This window comes from Megalobrama amblycephala, linkage group LG13 (genome assembly GCF_018812025.1).
Source record: "Megalobrama amblycephala isolate DHTTF-2021 linkage group LG13, ASM1881202v1, whole genome shotgun sequence".
NCBI lineage: Eukaryota > Metazoa > Chordata > Actinopteri > Cypriniformes > Xenocyprididae > Megalobrama > Megalobrama amblycephala.
Window position 1 is genome coordinate 34,022,490 of NC_063056.1, and position 22,490 is coordinate 34,044,979.

Genomic DNA, 22,490 nt, shown 5'->3' on the forward strand with positions numbered 1-22,490 from the left:
TAACCTTGGCCAGATCTGTGCCTTGCCACAATTCTGTCTCTGAGCTCTTCAGGCAGTTCCTTTGACCTCATGATTCTCATCTGCTCTGACATGCACTTTGAGCTGTAAGGTCTTATATAGACAGGTGTGTGGCTTTCGTAATCAAGTCCGAATCAGTATAATCAAACACAACTGGACTCAAATGAAGGTGTAGAACCATCTCAAGGATGATCAGAAGAAATGGACAGCACCTGAGTTAAATATATGAGTGTCACAGCAAAGGGTCTGAATACTTAGGACCATGTGATATTTCAGTTTTTCTTTTTTAATAAATCTGCAAAAATGTCAACAATTCTGTGTTTTTCTGTCAATATGGGGTGCTGTGTGTACATTAATGAGGAAAAAAAATGAACTGAATAATTGATGAATAATGAATAATTTTAGCAAATGGCTGCAATATAACAAAGAGTGAAAAATTTAAGGGGGTCTGAATACTTTCCGTACCCACTGTATATATATATATATATATATATATATATATATATATATATATATATATATATATATATATATATATATATGTAAAGAAATTCATTCACAGGTACAGTTTATATTTGTCTACAAAACTAAGTATTTCAAAATTTTTTGACTGGTGTAAAAATAGAACATATAAACGAACATTCATAATGGGAACTGAAAACATGTTTTCTATTCTGAAATGACTTTTAGCAACAATGGTAGGCGATGTGGTTTTATACTCGAGTGTTTATGAACTCAAACATGTTTTTCCTCTCTGTCTTTTGCCTACATATTTATAATAGTAAGATAGTTACAGATGAGGAAATCAGCTTCTAGTTCATCTTTAAGTGACAATGGCTAGAGTATCTCTTCTGTTGTAACTTGTGAAAGCTGCACTCTGCATACATTGATGAAAAAGATTGTGATAAGAGCAATTTATTCATTTTATCAAATTAATAATTAAGTTACACTGTAAAAAAAATCCCAGTAAAATTTACGGAAAAAAAACGGCAGCTGTGGTTGCCAGAACTTTACCGTAAAAAATACAGTAGCAACGTAAAAAAAAATCTGTTAAGTTTACGGTAAAATAACGTATTTCATTAACTGATATAATGTTAATTTACCAACCTAATGAAGTACTAATATTTGTTTTGTACCTTTATAATACACTGACAGTCACCAACCACAGTGGTGATAAGAGTCACATGATGAATCAAAGTTCATCACAAGCAGATTTTCCACAAGCTGAGGAGGACAACACTAACATATAGAAGGTGCACACAGTGTCATTCACACACACACTAAGCACCATCATGGTAACATGCATGAAATTTTAAAAATGCAATAAACATTAATTTAACAACATTAGATGTAACATAAAAGCCTAATGTACATAACTGATTAGAAAAAAATGAGAAAAAGAGTTATGATGAGAAACAGAGTTATTTCAAGGAAAACAGTGAAGTGAAGTGTCACGCAGGGAATTGTGGGAATGTCAATTTACGTTTTTTCACTGTAAATTTTACAATGAATTGTTATTTTTCACTTCCAAAACTGTGAATTTAATGGTATTTTACCATAAAATTACATTAAATGTACCGTTAGATCTATTACAGTTATTCACCGTATATAGTACGGAAACTTTCTGTAAACCAATTGACAGTTTTTCACCGCAGCAATTTTACAGTCTTTTACTGTTAAAATCATGGTCATTTTTTACAGTGTAGGATTAACATATCCTGAAAAAAAGCATGAATCAACAAGTTGCTTCATCTACTAATTAATTTAAACTGATAAGCGTAACATTTTTAAGCGTAACAGGCATTTTTAAAAATGGAATGAACTAATAAGATTTGTTATAGAGTGTATAACTGCTCCTTGACCACAGTCCTTGTGGAACGCACCAGATGTTTAACGATGTAGTTTCAAGAAGTTTCCTGTAAAACAATTAAGATATTATTTCAAATATAGTTTGACACCTGTAACGTGATTCTTTTTTGAAGCTTCAGTTTAGATATTTGTCATATTATAGTCATACTATAAATGTAGTATCTTTTCAACCTCAGTGTCATTCATGTCTTCTGCAATGTTCCTCCTTAAACGATCCCAGAAGTGCACTCTCTCAGCTTCATCCTCTGGCCAGTCCAGATATGTACGGGATCTCACCATTCTAGCTAAACTATTGAAAGTAATGGCAAATGTGTTTAGACAATATATAAAATGAGAAAATGAATTCATGAAATCAGAAACAACAGTGTACGATGGTGTAAGATGTCCTCCCCATTTTCCTCTTGACCATATCACTAAAACTCATCTCAAAACATTTATTGAGTTATGCTGCTATAATTAAACTTTTCTTCTTCAACATCATTTTCATCTGAACAGTTTTTAGGTTAACTGAACTAAGTTTTTTGTCATTGGATAATTGTCATTGGATAATAGTTTTTTTGTCATTGGATAATGGATAATATTTGATTTAGTACATTATTAACTTTTTTTCCAAATAAATAAATTAGCTAAAATCCTATTAAATGATTAGCATATGTAATGCAAAAAAATCAGATGACAGTTTAGTAATAATACACTATCAAGACATTGGTTAATAAAGTGAGATTAAATACATAAAGTATATTTATAATTTTAATTTAAAGGCGCTCTAAGCGATTCTGAGCGGAGTAACTTCCTGTTGATGTTCGAAGTGTTGTCAAACAAAACAGAGGCTAGCTAGACCCTCCCTCCTACTCCTCCTGGCCCTCCCCTCCGTGCTTCCTGAAACAGTCATGAACGCGCATTTAAAATGTAAGTAGCTTGCGTATTGACGCTGCTTGTCGGTTATTGTTTGGAGCATGTTTATTATGTTAAGTGGTCCAGGCTGCACCAGTTTGTTTTTATTGCAGTTTTCGGAGCTTGTGGTGACTACAGAGACCGCGTTTTTTTACAGTGTGTTCAGGGGACAGGCAGCTAGCGCATAGTGAGGAGATGTTTGCGGTATGTGACAAAAAAAAATTGGGCCTAAAAACGCGTCAAATCGCTTAGAGCGCCTTTAATATATTTAATTATAGGTTTGCATAAAATTCTGAGTTTGCATTTCACTGTTTTTATTAATTTTGAGGCATAGTGAATCTGTTTTCGTGCAAGCGAGATGAGTAAATACCTGCTCATATTTAGCCTAGAACTACAACAACCATCATGTTCGCACACAACTTGCGTTACTTATTTGAAAAAGTAACTTGTATATTTACTTAGATATTTTATTGTACATTTAAAAAGTAATGCGTTACTTGAAAAAAGTAATCTGATTACACTGCCCATAATTACCGATGAAAAGCAGAGAGCTCAAAAGGAGAGATGTGTTCGAGGAAGATGAGGATGAGTCTGTGTTTCTGCTCTTCCAGCTGCCGGTGTGTGGCCACTCGCATCTCCAGACTGCACCAGTCACTACGCAGATAGCGGCGGCTGATCAAACACACTGTGCACTGACTGCTGCAGATACTCTCGCTGATGTTGTCCATGATATCTTTTCCCACCTACAAGATGTTCACAATGAGACTGCATTTTGGAAATGGATAAACTGATAATGCTTATGTAACCCCTGACCCAGGTCCTACTCGCCCCGCTCTGCGCGGGCCTCGAACCCGGGTCTCCGGTGTGGGAGTCGGACGCTCTAACGAGGAGGCTAAAGGCTGCAACCTCTAGCGTCAGTCGCTAGAGCATCTCTTGAGATCAGAGGAGTGAGGTTTACTCGCACAGCAACTACTAGCTGGCCTCCGTTACACTCACCCCCCCTAAACCTCACTCCCATCCGGGTCACGGCACCAATGTAACCCCTCCGACCCAGGTCCTTCTCGCCCCGCTCTGCGCGGGTCTCGAACCTGGGTCTCCGGCGTGGGAGTCGGACGCTCTAACAAGGAGGCTAAAGGCTGCAACCTCTAGCGTCAGTCGCTAGAGCATCTCTTGAGATCAGAGGAGTGAGGTTTACTCGCACAGCAACTACTAGCTGGCCTCCGTTACACTTATAAAAAGCAGGTACCTCAACTACTTCAGTTTTTTTTTTTAATGTATTTAAATTCAGAGGATCAAATTGAACATCATTTCATTTCATTTTTATACACCTCACCTCAAAGTCTCTGTTGTGCAAACAGAGCCTCAATCTCGGGATCCCTTGTTCCTCCAGCCGAGGAGCCATCTCCCCCAGAACCCAGGCTTCGTCTCGGCTACAGAAAGACACAAAGGCATCATACTGTATCTCCTCGATCTCCTGGAGTCTTCTCCTCCGCTTATACCACTGCCTGCCAAACCTCCTCTCCACCCATCCTCTCAGGCGGAAGAAGAGGACTACGCAAGGCCAGCGAGCAAAACGATATCCAACGGCTGCCGACAGCAGAAGACAAATGCTGCCAGCTGTGGCTACATAACAAATGTACTGTGCGTCAGTCTGACACAGCTTCTCCATGGTCGCCAAGAAATTGAGTTTCTTATAGTGCCAGACACACTTCTGCTTCTGCAAGTAGATAACCTGGACTTTTTCCGTGCTCTCTGCCCAATCAAGGATCCAGACACATACACAACTGCACTGGAAATCCACTCGGTCAAGAACAAATGCTCTTAGTGCTGGCAAAACTTCAAACACACCGTCAATCAAGACCAGAGGATGGTCGCTGTAGAGACGCAACAGCTGCAGAGACGTCAGATCTTTAACCATACTCTCGGTCAGGAAGCTGATATGGCAGTTTACCAGCACTAGGCTTTGGAGTTGTGTTAGGTTCCTGAAGACACTTCCAGCTTCTGTAAAACTGAAAAAGTTCAGGTTGACAAGCTTGAGATGCTTGAGACGGTGCAGTGTATTGATTTTAGTGTAACTGAGATGTGGTCCTTCAGCTTTTCCTAAGATCTCAAAAGATTCCAGATTTGGGAAATAAGGTGCCATGAACTCGTTCTTGCATATGAAAAAGGTGCAATTCACTTTCAGCTCTCGAACTGCCTGGAAAACAGTAGAATTACAGTCTCCAAAATTCAGCCTGTCTCCATTAACCTCTAGAAGAAATGTTCCCTTGGGCTGTGGTGTAAAAAGTCCCATGTAAAAGGTTGTTCCATAATGTGCATCGATACTTAGTCGTTGTATTTTCGGTGGAAACCCATGAAAAATCATATTTAGATGCAACGTATAAACATACTCCAATCTACCAAATGACAGTTCACGAAGCTCCCGCTGGTCCCGAAATGTTCCATCCTCAATAGTCTCAATGATGTTATCATCGATATTCAGGATTTCCAAAGCCTGAAGGGATCTGAAATCCTTTGCAGTAAGCTGTGAAATTTTGTTTGAGTCAAGCTTGAGAATTTTAAGGTGATGCAAACCACGAAATGCATTCAGCTGTAGGGTTTTTATGGTATTTTTACTGAGAAAGAGCTGCTCGAGAAGAGGCATACAGGCAAACTGGTCTCCGTTAATATCTTTAATTGAGTTTCCGGTGAGGTCTAGTGATGTTAAGGACCACACAGTCCCATTCACACCAACACAGAACGGTGCTTCTTTCAACTTCATATAGGGCATTCGCAGTGTTTGTATACCTGCATTTCCTGTCCAGAAACTAAAGTCCAGGTGGTCTACTTCCGAACTGCCGATGAATAACTTCGTCAATGTTGTCCCACAATCCTTTAAGTCCTCTGCAGACAATCTGTCTGTTAATGTATAAATGAGGCTGAGGGATTGAAGATGAAGTTTGGAGGCGAGATGACACAAATCTTTGAAGTTTATTGAGTATTTCTCTACTGCAGTCCCTGACAATCTCAAATCACCGATTTTTCCAATCCCAGACTCCCAAATACTGTCCAGAGTCTTGCCTTTGAAATCCAGAAAAAGGCTGGAGAGGTTCTGGAACACAACTAATGAGTTTGCTTGGATCATTTCGATACTGTTCCCTTCTAGATAAAGGTTTTGAATCCCAGAAAGAACAGTCACAGGCCAGGTCTTTGATCTCCCTGGACATTCTTTGGTCTCAATCGTTGAAATCCCACTGTCTATCACATTCAGGTCCTTCAGATGGGACATTCCATCCGGAAGATAACAGAAAATATCACTAAGGTTCATTGCACAAGTTCTGGTAATGTCTAGTGTGATTACACTAACCAACGGATCAAATATACTGCTGGATACGTCGGATAACTTCAGACCTATCAGTGTCAACTCCTCCAAATTAGTCAAACCAGCAAATGCAAGACTTTCAATGGCAACGGATCTGCAAATGTTATCACTGAAAAGCAGCCAGAGATGCTTCAGATTGGGGAGTCCTGAAAATGCACCAGATTGAACACTCTTAAGGCTTTTACCATCGATTTGAAGGACTTCCAAAGAAGGCAAGTGTGAAAAGGCATTGGCAGGAATGCTTGCTATATCGCTGGTGATGCAGAGGGATCTGACCTCAAGACCTACCTCTGACAGATCGGTGCGCAGGTCTATAATATTGCATTCTGTGTATGGACCCCTTCCTGGATGATGGTCGCAGAATGGAGTCTTGGGCATGTCTCTGATGAGGTGCTCCTCGATGGTTACGCAGCGCTTATTTATAAGAGTAAAAACAACATTGCAGATACTTAAACCCAGTGCAAATCTCCACCAGAAGCTCGAGCAATTTGAGTCAGTCACACCCATTTTAAAGGAAAAAACTGTTCCTTATGCCTTGACTCTGCAGAGGGTTTTCATTCGCCTTTACCCTCACACTGCACTTGTTCAGACCCTACACGAACTATTATTTCCCTCACTTCCTCTTTCACTGAAACAAACAACACTAATTTCAAGCCCTGCCTCTTTGTCTTAATTATTCTTAAATGGGACATTTTTTTAAACTGTTCCATCAAACTGACTTGACAAAATAGGTAAAGTACAGATGAAAAATATTACTCAATATATATATTATCTGATTTTCTTCAGAATTATGATAAAACACACACACACACAAACTTCACAGTTCATTGACATTCATGCAGAAATTCAGACTCTGCATGTTAAAATATGGTGCAGCACAGGAGGAACCGAGAAATTCTATTTTGCGGTGTTTCTTTCTTTTCAGGAACTACTAAGTGATGCTGTGATGAAGAGATAAGGTAGTTTTACCAGCTGTGAACTGCATTCCAGACACTGATGCAGGCCTCATTTTGAAGTTTTCCTAAAAATGTACAAATCGTACAGCAAATAACTTTCACAGAAAAGAAACACATCATACATAACCGTATGCACCTCTTTATTCTGTAAAAAGTTTTACAGCAAAAACATTTCCCACTACCAACATAACCATCTGAACTTCAGCAATTAAACTTACATTTATCTGTGTTGCACTTTTTGTTACTATTTAGTGGTCTGTGACAAACTTCTACATGCTGCCTTTAAGTAGTTAAAGAGATTTTGCATTAGATAGTTCAACAAAGCACAGGTTCTGTGAAATCTGTAAATGTGCAAGCAGTTTTGCCTGACAGTGTATATACAGTAGCTCGACACAAGTCCAATAGGATTCAGATGAAAAACACATATTACACACCTTAAAATGACAAACCTTCACTCACCATAAAACTAAGATGGCTGGCACTTTTCTTTAAGGATTTGCTTAAATTTTTGTTGGCTATAGCAACACTTTTTAACAATTACAAAAGGGCCAGACAATACAGGCATGTTATTTACTAAAGTTCTCCTCCATTAAAATGAATAAATAATGGTGAAACTCTCAAACAAATAAAAAAAAAAATGGGTTAAGTCCTAACCCTAATGACAAACAAAATAATTTAAAGAATTTTAAAAAAAGCAGAGCATAATAAAAATTATGAACATTAATAAAACTCGAACATAGTCTATCAGAACAATTCTATTCAATATCTGTACACACCAAGTAAGATCCTAAAATGCACATGGATAGTTACGTGACTACTTTAAGAGACAAAATAAGAACATTATCACAAATGAGCTTTGACTGTAACTCTCACACTCAACACTGAACTACATTCTTCTGATGAATATTCCCAGACAAATATTATGTTTGTGCGAGATGTGCCAGGTCTTAAATATACACCTGATGTGCCATAACCCATAACAGTAGATCAGTCCCAAGAAAACTCCCTCTGTCAGCAAGCTTTCCTGGAGCTGGATTCAGGAATATCTTGACAAAATGATCAATCATTTTAATGATAAAATGATTTGACTTTGTCTGATTGTATACTAACCTTCAATTGAGGTTAAATTTATCTTGTATTACAACAAACATAATACTACAAATCTTACAGATAAATTTATTCATATATTAATTTTATTTTTTTTTTTAAGTTAGCAAGCACCTCATCATCTCTAAAAGGGTTTTCTGTCTCTTTCTCGGCTGATAACTAACTTTAATCTAAAACAGACATCCAACAAGCTTACAAGTATGCTAGATTATTAAAGTAAAATATATGGTAGAAGTAATATGTATTATGTATCTAGTAAAATAAAGGTAAAATATTTGAATGGTCCCATCTATTTTTTTAATATCAGTCTATATCCTAATTTGAAGATGACATTTACAATGATTTTTAACATTTTCCAAAATTTTAATTCTCTGTCAGTTTATTTTAAAAGAACCATCTTAAGAAAAACAAAAGATTCTTAAAAATTCTTGTTGGTAAGACACAATAATCTTAACATTTCTTAAAACAGAAAATAAAAAGTTACAAGTTTTATTCTTAAGAAAGTTTCTTGAATCCAGCCCCAGATCTTTAGATGACTCATATTTTGGGCATATTGCGTAACATGTTCAAATAAAAGGTAAAAATGACAAGTGAGCAGAAACAGTGTTTGAAGGCCTTACAGTAGTGCTTTATCTATGAAAAGAAAAAGCAAAGCCTTAATGATCAAAATGAATATGCTCTTTAGAAATGACACTCCACATTATTAAGCAGGAAATCAGGCCTGATAGTTTCCAGATGTTGATTTCACCTTGAGGGTCCTTCAACCTTTCACTCTTCCGCTCTCTTTCTTCTGCTCTCCCTTCCTCTCAACCTTCCTCACTTCCTTTGGAAGTGCAAATTTCTCCATTGCCTCTCTTTCAAATTCCTCCATCTCATCGTCATCATCGTCATCATCACTCTCCTCTTCCTCGCTGTCGCTGTCTTCACCTTCAGCCATGTCCTCCAGAATGTCCCCCACATCTTCCACAAACTCACTGAACGGCATCTGATCATGAGCGAACACTCCATCCGTGAAGAACTCCTTCACCAGCTTATGGAGCTCTTCTTCCCTGGAGGTCTGGTCCTCGGGATCCTGGAGCTTGTTCAGGTAGGATTGGAGAAGTGTTTCGAAGTCCCGCAGGCCGACCGGAGAGAGCCCCTCGACTCGAGCGCAGTCTGCCACACCGCTGCACGTCTCCCGCCGCCCGTTATAGTGCTGTATCCGCTCTCTCTGTTTGCTCCAATAGTTCTGATGGTCGGAATGGTGATGGGAGGTTGTCTCCTCCGGTGCTCCATGCCCCTCCTTCTGCTGTTTCTCCTTTTCATTAGGACTCCTTTTCCCCTCATTTTTATGGTAGAATGCCTTGTTTTTTTTCTCCTCCTTTATTTCCTCTCTTTTCCGTTCTTCATCTTTTGACTCTCTTTCTTTCTCTCTCCAATGTTTTTCCTTCATTTCTTTTCCACCAAACTCTCGCTCTCCTTTCCATTTCTTCTCTGTTTTATCATTGTGTTTTCCCTCACTCTTTCTCCACTCCTTTTCACCTTTCCATTCATCTGTCTTTTTCTCTTTCCATTCTTTATGGTCATTCCCACCACTCTGTTTATCGCTTTTCCAGTCTTTGTCCTCTTTCCTCTCCCCGCTCAGTTTCCATTCCTTTCCCTCTTTCCCTTTCTTTTTCCCAGTATCCTTCCAGTCCTTTTTGTCTCCCCTCCTCTCATCCTGTCCTACATGTTTGTCTTTCTTCCCCTTTTTATCTTCCTTCCATTCTTTTTTCTCTTGCCACTCTTTGAAACCTTTCTTGTCTTCACTCTCTTTCCCCATTTTACCATCATCTCGTTTTTTGTCCTTTATCCCCTCTTTTCTCTTCCCTGCTTTACCTTCTTCTTGGTGGCTTTTATCTTTTCTCCAGTCCTTCTGTTCTTTAGTACGTTCTCCCTCAGTTCCTCTCTTGCTCATTTCTTTGTCATCTTCCTTTTTTCCACTTTTCTTCTTTTTCCTTTCTTTGTCTCCTTTGCTTTGTTCCTTCTCCTCACTCTTTTTGTCCCAAGTCTTTCTGTGCTTCATGTCTTGTCTTTCTATGGGCGGTACATCTCTTTTGTCTCCAGCAGGGGGAATCTGAGAGGCTGCGACGGGATGCACAGGATCTGCACTTTCTGGAAGAGAATTAAGATGGAGTTTTATTTCATTTTTAAAATACATTTATTTTCAATACACAGAAAACCAAAATAGAATGTATTTAAAAAGAAATCAGAAAAAATGTTTTAACCTTTTCATTTTCATTATTTTAAAATCAACAATAACTTTTTCTTTGACCCACAACACAAATAAATCACCATTATTATCATGTAGCAACTTATATATATATACACACTCATAGAATACACGTGTTTCAGCGATGGATCATTGCTGTCAGTGTGTGTGCATGTGTGTTTACTGCACCTGTGCTCTGTGTGAGCTGTGAAACTTTGGCTCTCAGGTGCTCCAGTTCTCTCTGCAGTGATGGCAGGGCCTCCAGCTCTTTCTTTGCTCTCACATTTTCTTCTTTCATTCTCTCGTTCTCTTGCTCCAGCTCCTTCTGAAGAGCAGGTACTCTGTCTAGTTCTCCTTTTATCCTCTGGTACTCCTTCTCCAACTCTTCTCTCCTCACACGCTCTTTTTCTCCCACCTCTGCCAGAAGCTGCGCTGCTTTCAGTTCACCTTGATGTTGCTGAGTTTGCAAACAGGGCAAATAATGAACAGTGAACAACTGAAACACTTTAAAGGGGCCATGCATTGGAAATCAAAAGTTTCCCTGCTCCTTTGAAATATAAAAGAGAATGATGTAATACAGAAATAGTCTTATTGCATGTAACATTCAAGCAAAAGTAAATTACAACAGTGTTTGAAGGCCTTGAGGAACGGAATTAGAGATCATTTATACTGTATATGTTTTGAAAAACACATGCAAGACATGTTGTTGGTCCATTTAGCATGGATCTGCACAAGTCTGTACCTGAAGTTGTGCCTGTAGTACCAATATTTGCTGATCTTCCTTTGCCTGTTTGTTTAAAATATCTGGAGGCTGAAGACCAACAGGCGTGTCTCTGGAGACTTCAGGGTTGAGCCACTCCTATCACACACAAATATATCTACAATTAATAAGGCTCAATAATACTGACTAAAATATAAAGTGTATGTCTGAAAAAAAAAAATAAAAAAATCACACATAAAACAGAAGAGCAAATGATCTGACCTGATTTGTTGGATCCTTCAGCTCTTTAACATCCATGTCTGCTTCTGAGAAGAAAATGCAAGTAAAATAACATGACAAAAGAATACTTGATCATATATTATCATGAAAAAAGCAACAGACCAATGTAAAGAAGCTGGGGAAATTAACATCAATAATAGGGATGGAAGGATCACACAGAAAGCATGCAGTTGCAGCACTGCATGCAATGTTCAGAATTTAATCTATAATGTAAAATGTGTTCGATTCGTTTTGTAAACGTATGCATCATTAATTTCACTAATCTGATATGGTCTTTCAATCTTTCAGGAGTTGTTGTGCATCCACTTGGCATCGCAGAAAATTAACCATGCTGCACAAACAATTTCAGTGCCCAGAAAACAACTCTTAATTCAACATATTCATCCAGTTTCACAGAGAAGGCTTAAAGGGATAGTTCACCCAAAAATTAAAATTTGATGTTTATCTGCTTACCCCCAGTGCATCCAAGATGTAGGTGACTTTTTTTCTTCAGTCGAGCGCAAATTATGATTTTTAACTGCAACCGCTGCCGTCTGTCACTCAAATAATAGCAGTGGATAGGAACTTCATCTATAAGAGTAAATAAAACTTGCTTAGACAAGTCCAAATTAAACCCTGCGGCTCGTGACGACACATTAATGTCCTAAGACACGAAACGATCGGTTTGTGTGAGAAACCGAACAGTATTTATATCATTTTTTACCTCTAATACACCACTATGTCCAACTTCGTTCAGCTTCCTGTTAGTGAGGTCAAAAAACGCGTTCTAATGACGGAAGTTATGTCTCGCCCATATACTTCAATGAGCGCGAGACATCACTTCCGTTGTCAGAGCGCGATTTGACCTCACTCACCGGAAGCTGAACGGAGTTGGACATAGTGGTGTATTAGAGGTAAAAAATGATATAAATACTGTTCGGTTTCTCGCACAAACCGATCGTTTCGTGTCTTAGGACATCAATGTGCCGTCACGAGCCGCAGGGTTTAATTTGGACTTGTCTAAGCAAGTTTTATTTACTGTTATAGTTGAAGTTCCTATCCACTGCTATTATTTGAGTGACAGACGGCAGCGGTTGCAGTTAAAAATCATAATTTGCACTCGACTGAAGAAAAAAAGTCACCTACATCTTGGATGCCCTGGGGGTAAGCAGATAAACATCAAATTTTCATTTTTGGGTGAACTATCCCTTTAAGCCTAGTCCTAGACTTAAATGTATGTTTGAGCTGTTTTAACTGAAAGAAGCTTGTACAGACATCTTAAAATGTCAGTGTCATTGTTTTGACTCAAGATGCACACCAGTAATGTTTTTTTTTTTCTATGGCACATTTATAAAAGCTACTTAAATGCCCTGATTGAACTAAAACTTAATCCTGGCTTAGTCTAAAGCCCTGTCTGTAAAACCAGTCCATTAAGTATTATTCAAAATAAGGATATTAAGTACACAAAAAATACAAAAAAATAATTTGTATTTTAAATTATTAAGTTAAATAATACAGTTACAATAAATAATACGGTAATGAAACATTAAAATGTTTTATAAAATAAAATATAAATATACAGTCAGTTATTAAAATATTTTGTGGGGTACTGAAAATATTTCAGGCTATAAAATATTTTGAGTCACATGCAGCGAGAGATGAGCTTGTATCAGTGATTCTCAACCAGGGAGCACACTAGGGTGCCTCAAGATATATTAAAATGATGAAAAATAAGACATAAAATAAGCTAAAACCGAAAAAAATAATAAGAGTAAATACTAACCATCTCAAACCATCTTTTTTTTTTGCTGTTGCATACATGGAAAACCTGGATATACAGTATGAGGCAGCCTAAGTTTAAAAATGTGATTTCTAGGTTGAGAACCAGTGGTTTATATCTAGCACATGCATGTTTTCAACTACAGCAACAATTCACCAGCAAATTATTTTGAGTTAATTATCTTACAGCTTCATTGAAACACACACACATACACACACACACTCTCCTCCTACCACCATTCAGGTCCATGTTTACTTAGCTATCTAAATGGGGACATTCCATAGACGTAATGGTTTTTATACTGTACAAACTGTATATCCTATCCCCTTCCACTAACCCTACCCATCACAGGAAACGTTCTGCATTTTTACATTTTTAATTACTTTATTTTCATACCAGTTTTACAAATGAGGATGTCCCTAAAGGGAGGTTTTTGGAGATTATGTCAGGTTTTTGTCACTTCAGGGTACAAATTTGTCCCCAAAATATAGTTAAGTAGGTACATGCACACACACGTACACACACGCACACACACTCTCTCTCTCTCTCTCCTCCTACCACCATCCAGGTCCATGAGAATACCTGTGGAACAACACACCTCAGTCTCAGACACAGGGACATATTCAAATTCACTATCTGATATAGGCCACTGCATAGGTAAATGTTAGTCACATGATCCCTTTGATGACAAACCATAATCAATATCAGTTTGTCCAGGAGTCTTTACAGAATTTGATAACCATCATTATCTCAAACAAACACATTTGTAAGTATGTAGTTCATGTATAAGTCTCTAACTGACAAATTTAAATCAAATTTAAACCTGGTAAGTTTTAGGATTTTTAAAAAAAAAAGTATGCTGATAACAATTTGTAATGATTGACATTTTATTTTAAATAAGCATAATGCAAAAACAAAGCTTTTTTTTAATGATTACTAACCTAAAGCCCCACTCTTTAATGCTGAATACGGTAATTAAATATCTAATAAGTATTATTAAAATTGTACATTTATTACTATCTAAACATGCTAGGTACTGAATTTCTAATGAATCCAGAAAATACAGTGATCTTTAGACCAAAAGCCTCAAATGAAAAAGAGTGTGAAAACAGCAGCCTCATGCTCACCCGAGAAAAAAATGGTTCCTAGTCCTAGAAGAATGACAGCTGCAAGGATGCATTTGTTCAAAGAAAAGACCGTTTCCTCTTCTCTTTGAGGGGGCTGAAAGTCTTCCTCCTCTCCCTCTTCATCATCATCATCTGCCTCAGTCTTGTCCAAAGAGCTCAGGTGGGAGACTTTTCTCTTTCGTAAACCATCCCACTCCTTCCTGTTTGTTTCTAACACTTCTTTAGACTCTACACAAAAACAGGGCATATGATCATTAGGAGGTATTCGGTATATATTAAAAGCATGTTTTTTACACAAATACACAATATAAATAAGCAACATTTTTACAGCTGGTTAGTACAGCAGCCATGTCGCTGTTTTTTTAAAATAGTTTAGGAGGGCCTTTATGAATGCTTGTGTGTATAATAGCTAACATTATTTGTACAACTAGGACATGAACATCCTTTTTTGGCCCTGGAACATATGATTAACCATTCACTAGTGTCCTCTGATTGTAGGGTTAGGGTTGTCTGGTGAGGCTCCACTCGTGTACTGAGACTAAGGCTCTATTTCTGGAACTCCCCACAGTCACTTCATCAGTCTGGTCTGCTGCTTCAGTGAACTAGCATTAAACTCTCTCACTGCACATTAGCAAGATGACTAAAACACGCCATACTGAAGCATTTTCAAACAAGATTATCATACATTCACAATACCGTTTAAAAGTTTGTTGACAGTAAGATTTTTCTGGAAAGAAATTAATACTTTTATTCAGCATGGATGCATTAAAGGATTAGTCCACTTTCAAATAAAATTTTCCTGATAATTTACTCATCCCCATGTCATCCAAGATGTTCATGTCTTTCTTTCTTCAGTCGAAAAGAAATTAAAGTTTTTGATGAAAACATTCCAGGATTATTCTCCTTATAGTGGACTTCAATTGGCCCCAAATGGTTGAAGGTCAAAATGACGTACCTATTCAACTTACGGAACGAACGCTGCGCCAGTTTCGTTTTTTCCGTAAGTTGAATAGGGAAGGTGTAGGACATGCAGCGTAAGCTTTTTGGAGAATACGGAAGGCGGTCTGGCGGAAGCACTTGTGAGGCGATCATTTGTGTTTATAAAGCATATACAATTTTTTTTTTTTTTTTTAGAAAATGCTAGATAAGACCCTTATTCCTCGCCTGGTATCGTTTAAAGCCCTTTGAAGCTGCAGTGAAACTGCAATTTTGACCTTCAACAGTTTGGAGGCCATTGAAGTTCACTATCAGGAGAATAATCCTGGAATGTTTTCATCAAAAACCTTAATTTCTTTTCGACTGAAGAAAGAAGGACATGGACATCTTGGATGACATGGGGGTGAGTAAATTATCAGGAAATGTTTTTTTTTTTTTTTTTTTTTTAAACTGAACTAATCCTTTAAATCTATCAAAAGCGACAGTAAAGACATTTATAATATTTCAAAAGATTTGTGTTTCAAATAAATGCAAAGAATCCTGAAAAAAAATGTATCATCATTATTTCCACAAAAATAAATTTCTTGAGCAGCAAATCAGCATATTAGAATGATTTCTGAAGGATCATGACCGGAGTAATGATTTCTGAAAATTTTGCTTTAACATCACAGGAATAAATTACATTTTACAATATATTAAAATAGAAAACGGTCATTTTAAATTGTAATAATATTTCACAATATTACAATTTTTACTGTATTTTTAAACAAATAAACGCAGCCTTGCGGAGTACTTTGCAAAAACAAACTTTTGAACGGTAGTGTATGTTGTTACACAAGCTGTTTAAAGCACCACAGCCAAAGTCCTACAATGATTTTGCTGTAGCCTCATACCTTCCTTCAAATAACATATAAAGACCGTAAATTTAATAAACTAAAGACAAACACTGATTTACCATCTTACACCATTTAAAAAGATTTGGGAAATACAGAATGAAGTCTGTAGTGTTTTCATGATGCAGGTACAAGCAAATGTTCACTTAAACAAGGGGGGGAAAGGCATAGAGAATGATGCATCCAAAATGTAATCAGAGTTGACACGCTGTATATATAAATAAAGAACAACATTAGACAGAAATCAAGCTGTCAAGCTGCCAGCAGTCATCATGCAAGTCCATCATCATTTCATATCAGACCTGCCAACTGCAGTTAAGCTCCGGTTGGACCACCAACAACACTTTAAAATGTACACATACACAAAACATAGAAATAGACAACAAGTATTAAAAACAAACTCCTTTAAAATCAAATGAACACAAAAGAGATTATAAATACATTGAGGAAAATGTATGTGACACTATCATTTATGTTGTATATAACTCACCTTCAGTTATGGTTTGCCTCAGAGACTCCTCATCTGATTTAAACCAGTCTCTTTCCTGACAAACTGAAGCAGGAAGTGGACTTGATCCAGAGGTAGGACTTATGTGGGTGTATGAGTCAGAGAATGAATCAACATCAGTGCCAGGAGAAACTGGGCTCTCTGAGTGACCTGTAAGGGCTTCTCGCTCCTCATGGTCAGGGGTCCAGGAGCTGACGTCCTCAACAGTGGCACTGACAGAGCTGGGGTCTTCATTGACACGTGCTGAATTCAGCTGGGCCCGACCCTCACTCTCTGGAGACGTTACCTGGCAAACATTTGGTAGATCAACAGAATTTACTATATGAAATAAATGTCAAATTTGTTATGGCCATCAGGATTTGAGATCATTTGAAGCATTTATTCAAGGAAGGTCACCTGAGTTTCCTGTGCTTGGTCTGACCCACGGGTGAGCGCTGGGTCAGACAGCAACTGTGATGATGTCTCTGTCTCTGGCTGGTGAGCAGATGCTTCAGAGGAGTGCTTCTTCAGGTCACTATTGGCCTCCGATGGGGGCTCAGGTGCTTTTGAGAGCTGCCCCTCGACCTTAAGACCTTCAGCTACCGGACCCACATTCTCAACTCCAGACTCCTAGAGATGAAAAGTGTCTCTGTCAAACAAATCTAATCTCCTCTATAATTTTAGCAATGTCTTGACACAATATCCTACAAAGTGAGTAACAGCTTGTTTTCATTGTGGGTCAATGACATTTAAGAGTGTCGATGATGATGAAGGAGAAATCTAGTTTTAAAGTTCTGAAAAATGTATTTTTTCATGTTGGATTCATATAATTAAAAAAAAAATGTCATACCATTTTCAAGAAAGAATTAAATTTAATGATTCAAAAAATGTTATGTGGTGTGACCAAGTAATAATAGCATACAGTAATTTCAAAATAGGAATATGTACCTCTGAATAATTTTCAAAATGTTTTTTACATCTATTTTTCAATGTTAATGTATAATAAAAATAGTAACTGTTATTATTATTATTATTATTATTATTACAAATGTCACAAGTTATTCATTCATCATTTAATAGTATTTTTTGGAGAGGCACACAACACATAACACAAAGTGTTTTTTAAAAATCTTTTCAAAACTGATGTAATACATATTTTTTAGTCATTATTGTGTTTAAACAAGTTTCAGTTGTTAAATAACACTTCAAAGTTTTTAAATTCTTTTTTTTGTCAGGCGGTAAAACCAAATAGTTGTATGTATACAGTATACTCCTGTCATACCACCTGACATGGAAAGTGTACTTACCCATACTTGAAATTAGCAGTTTTTTACCAATATTTGAGAGAAATCTACAAACATTTTCACTCTGCAAAAAGGATCAGTTGGGGTCTTCAGGTTAATGCATTATTATCATATTATTACATTGTCAATTCATAATAAAAGAACCATATTTGCAGTTGTACCACCCTGACATTCAAATTGCTGGACTTTTTTTTTTTTTTTCCAATGATCTCAACAGCTTTAAAACTACTGATATTTATATGAAAGGTTTCAAACCTAAAATGATGCTATAGTATTTAGTTTTTAATTTTTTATCATTAAGACACCATTTTAAATAGTTTTCTTAGTCTGTTCATTTGTTCGGACGGTTGAACCGCCTGACATTTTAGGGGTGTAAGATAACAAGACATAAAATAATATATATTATTTAAATGTACTAAATAGGTTTTATAGAATAGGTTTCAAACTAAATAGGTTTTATAGAATAAAGTGATATATGTTAAATTTATCAAATTATTTTAAAAGGAAATAATGCACTCGGACACAAAAATATGCATGCCATGTCATTGACCCACCTATTCATTTTAACTTAGAAATTAAAAACATAATCCTCATAGAGGACATGTATTTAAGTCACTGCATGTATGATTTGCATTTTATTTTTAAATAAATTGATAAATTCAACGTAATGTCACTGACCCTTGAATCAAGACATGAATGCATCAACATGAACATTTTCAAACCTCAGAGACATCCACCCCTGCGTCTGACACTGAAACGCACCTTTACCACTGGGGTAAGAACAGTCCAGCTGTTGCCATTGGCACTGTTGCTGTTTTCAGACATTGCCCCCTAGCGGCTCTGTCCAGCAACTGCAAAACACACAGGTTCTTGAACACTTCAGAAAGTCATCAGCTTTATTTCAGTGACAAATCAACAGACCAATATAATAAAAATTTAGGGTAAACTCTATTGCGGGTTGAGTTTCATTGCAGGAGTCCATTACATTACGTAAAGGACATGTAAAATAACTTTGAACATGTATAATACTACTGTTTTGCACACATCACATATGCTGTCATTAGACATATCAGAATTCAAATGAATTATGTTTTTTTAACAGAGATGGCGGCGAGTGAGTTCAATGAGGATGGTGACTTCACTACAGGCCTCTGTTAGTGAAAAAAGCACAGGAGTGAAGGAGAGAGTGAAAAGCTGGAGGTGCTGTGAAAGAGATTTCACTTCATTAGTATTATCCTTGTGTTTTCCCATTGGTTGCACCACCGGTTCCCTGGCTGGTAAATATCTTGGCAAAGAACTGTGTAACTAAGGATGTCAATAGAAGCAGGACTAAAGGCATTAATGCAAGTAGAGAATGGTGGAGTTATACTCCTGCTGACAGCGCTGACAAAACAAAGCAATGGACCTACTGCTCACTACCAGAATACCAGTGAGAAAAGCGAGACTGATGTGGGCTACTTTTCCAAGTGGGCCAAAGTCTAACAATCATTTCAATGATTTATAGCAACTTATTCAAACATTCTTCCATTTGTGCTAAATCTTATGAATATTCAGTAGATCTGGATATTAAGTAGATCTGACAAAGAATGGGAGCCAGTTAAGCCAAAATTTCAAAAATGAAAGAGGCCTAATCACAGACGCACCACTTTGTGACACACTTCACTCTTTAATAAGGATCCTCTTCCTTTCGCAGTAATTTGGGTCTGCTAATAATGTGACTCCCATGAGAGTTTTTTTCAATGTAGCCATGAGCCATGAGAGTTGTTGAGGATCTAGAAGAATGTCTGAAATAGATAACAGCTAAAAATAACACAGAAAGAAGCACAAAGTGCACCTAACTGAACTGGTATTATCCCAGAGAATTCTGTTACAAAATTTGGAATTTAATATTTATATAAAAGAATAATTATAAAAAATATTATAATACATTATTTTTGTAAATGATGTCACATGTTAAGTTCACAGACAAGAACTTAGCTTTCACAAGCTTAAAATATTGACAACACTGCAGCACTCCTTACTAACAGTTACTACTAGTTTCTCACAAAGCAAAAACAGGGGATTGTTATTATTTTTGAAAGCTTAAATAAAGTTGGAAGGGGTTCCATATTAATGTAACACAATTACAAAGCAATAATTATGAATAATAACAATTACTGATAATCAATTTACAGAAGCAACAATACTATGGCATTTTGAGGAAAACTATGATTACCATGGTAACGTTAAATGTTTAGATTTCCCATATGATTAAACGGTTAGATTATCCCACAGTTTAGCCCAGATTTAAAAGCAAAAGCTACATTAGTTCGTCTTTATCAGTCTTTTCTCTCTCATCATCTCATCCGAAATAAAATGCCCATACAAGGAAAAAACTTCACATCATGAGGACATCAGCACAACTATTACTTTCATGCGTCATGAATACTATCCTGCACGCCATCGCATGTTCTCTGTGTGTTTGTATGTTACACGGATGTTGGACGTGTGTGTACATTTTAAGTCAGGAAGCTGTCAAAATGGGAGTGTTCAGTTTAAACCCCGCAAGCAAATGTCCTAGACGCAGTTTACATGCATGCACATGCCGGAAATACAGAAAAAACAAGCTGACGGGTCTCACAAATGGGTTATGTGAGTTTGGTTAAATATGAAAAATGTCAAAAAGTATCAAACAGAAACATACCTGGTAACTCTGAAGCACCTTTAATACAGGTTTTATTTCCACTACTTTCTCGTGTCTTGTGCAAAGTTGCAAACTCCAATGTGCAGTTTTGTCTCCGACCGACACGCCTTCTGTCTGTAAAGTTTTCCGCCAATCAGCGCTTGCCATTCAGCTATGTCCCACCCAAATGCTGCCTTCTCCACCAATGACAGCATATTTATCCTCCGTGCTACAAAGCACACTTTTTTTTGTGACTGACAAACACAGGTGACATGAAAATGAGGAACATATGCTCAAACAAATGGGAAAAGGATCCGAACAACCCTCCATCCATATATATTAGACTTGTGTAGGCTATAAATCTGGTTACGAAAAATCATAGAGAGGTGTCCTATTACTTTAAAGGTGCAATATGTAAGAATTTTGCAGTAAATTATCCAAAAACCGCTAGGCCAGTGATATATATTTTGTTCACTTGAGTAATTACAATATCCCAAATGTTTGCAACTATTTGTAAATCGTGAGAAAATTGCAATTTTAACCAAGGTTCTGGGACATGTGAGGAGTGTTTTAATAGACAAGGGAACAACTGTTTTGAGATATTTATAGACAGAAAACTAATTATTGTTATATATTGTTATATAGCTGTTATATAGCTGTTTAAATCTGATGTACTTGATTTTTTTGCGAGTACCATGCTTTACTATGCCTCAGAGAAAAACACTATTTTGTGAAGTAGCTAACATAGCATAATCAGATGCAGCTTTATTTTTTGTAACAGTAATACAGCATTTTCTCCATCATATAATACATTTTAAAATTAACTGCATGCCATTTATCAACATAAGCCATCCAGCTTTTAATATGATATTCTAAAATCGATCTAGCTTACTGTAGCGTGCAAGTGTCTTGCAGCCACTGAGCGAACGCACAGAGTAACGTTATAACATTTTAAACACACTCAAATGTATCTAAAATGATAAACAGAGCTGTGTTACCTCATACTCATGACTGGAAAAGCGGAAGCAGTGCCGGCGACTAGGGATGGGCATTCGATTAAATTTTCTTAGTCGATCGTCAGGAGAATTAACGATCGACTATCGATTAATCATAATAATCTTTTTATAATAAAATTAATTATTTAACTTTTATAATTCAAAAATGCAATGAATACAAAAATACAGCGTGTTTTTCCTTGATGAGACCTTTATTACAAGATCAACTTGTGGCAAACAAGTTAAAATACGTTCAGTTAGGCAAACCGAACTTATATGCGTTTGCATATACGGTGCTCTAAAGCAGTGGAACCTGCAGCTGCCAGCCGGCGTTCTTAAACAGAGACCTCATTTGTTCCAAAACAATAACAATAAAAAAGAATCATGTTAAACAATAACTTAAACAAAAAACATAATAATACTTAGATCTGACAGGTTTTGTCAAAATGTAACTCAAAACTATCCAAGCCAGAAGAAAGGGCCAGATATTAGCCTTCCTAACAATTAGGCTAACTTAACAAATTAGGCTACTTAAAGCCTTGTGAAAAATAACTAACTTTAGTAACTCCCATACAACTTCTGCACCAGTCTACTGATTTTTGTTGAGAAATATATATATGTTGACATGATCTGGGGTCAGACGATTATCGATCGTCGATTAAGCATGCCCATCCCTACCGGCGACTGTGGCATAATAAAAGTCCCACTGCTCGCGGCGTGTGTTGCGCAATCATTCCAGCGGCCTTGTTCAGCTCCCACAACACTGCTTTGCTTCATACTACAGTAACATTAATAATCACATCCATGAACATGATTTCTTCTCGAGTCCTATCCCGATTATTTTCCACTGGCTGTGAGGTGAAGTCCACATGTCCCAAGATTCCGCACTAAA

General features: G+C 37.0%; 2 protein-coding genes across 3 annotated transcripts; both read right to left on the reverse strand.

Moving 5' to 3' along the window:
- Positions 1 to 1,663: 1,663 nt before the first annotated feature.
- LOC125243321 (toll-like receptor 13) lies at positions 1,664 to 7,092 on the reverse strand. The gene is made up of 4 exons (XM_048152860.1): positions 4,115 to 7,092; positions 3,316 to 3,524; positions 2,059 to 2,176; positions 1,664 to 1,934 (listed from the first exon to the last, which is right to left on the reverse strand). Exons 1-4 carry the CDS (start codon positions 6,647 to 6,649, stop codon positions 1,923 to 1,925), a joined length of 2,874 nt encoding a protein of 957 aa, XP_048008817.1. The 5' UTR covers positions 6,650 to 7,092; the 3' UTR covers positions 1,664 to 1,922.
- A 129-nt stretch (positions 7,093 to 7,221) lies between these two features.
- Positions 7,222 to 20,779, reverse strand: pbxip1b (pre-B-cell leukemia homeobox interacting protein 1b). Of its 2 annotated transcripts, XM_048152861.1 has the most exons (10): positions 20,625 to 20,779; positions 18,704 to 18,792; positions 17,055 to 17,267; positions 16,641 to 16,944; positions 14,322 to 14,549; positions 13,753 to 13,776; positions 11,418 to 11,461; positions 11,178 to 11,294; positions 10,625 to 10,892; positions 7,222 to 10,338 (listed from the first exon to the last, which is right to left on the reverse strand). In XM_048152861.1, exons 2-10 carry the CDS (start codon positions 18,764 to 18,766, stop codon positions 8,966 to 8,968), a joined length of 2,634 nt encoding a protein of 877 aa, XP_048008818.1. In that variant the 5' UTR covers positions 18,767 to 18,792; positions 20,625 to 20,779; the 3' UTR covers positions 7,222 to 8,965. The 2 variants fall into 2 exon arrangements, with proteins under 2 accessions (XP_048008818.1, XP_048008819.1); XM_048152862.1 differs by lacking the exon at positions 13,753 to 13,776.
- Between the last annotated feature and the right edge of the window lie 1,711 nt (positions 20,780 to 22,490).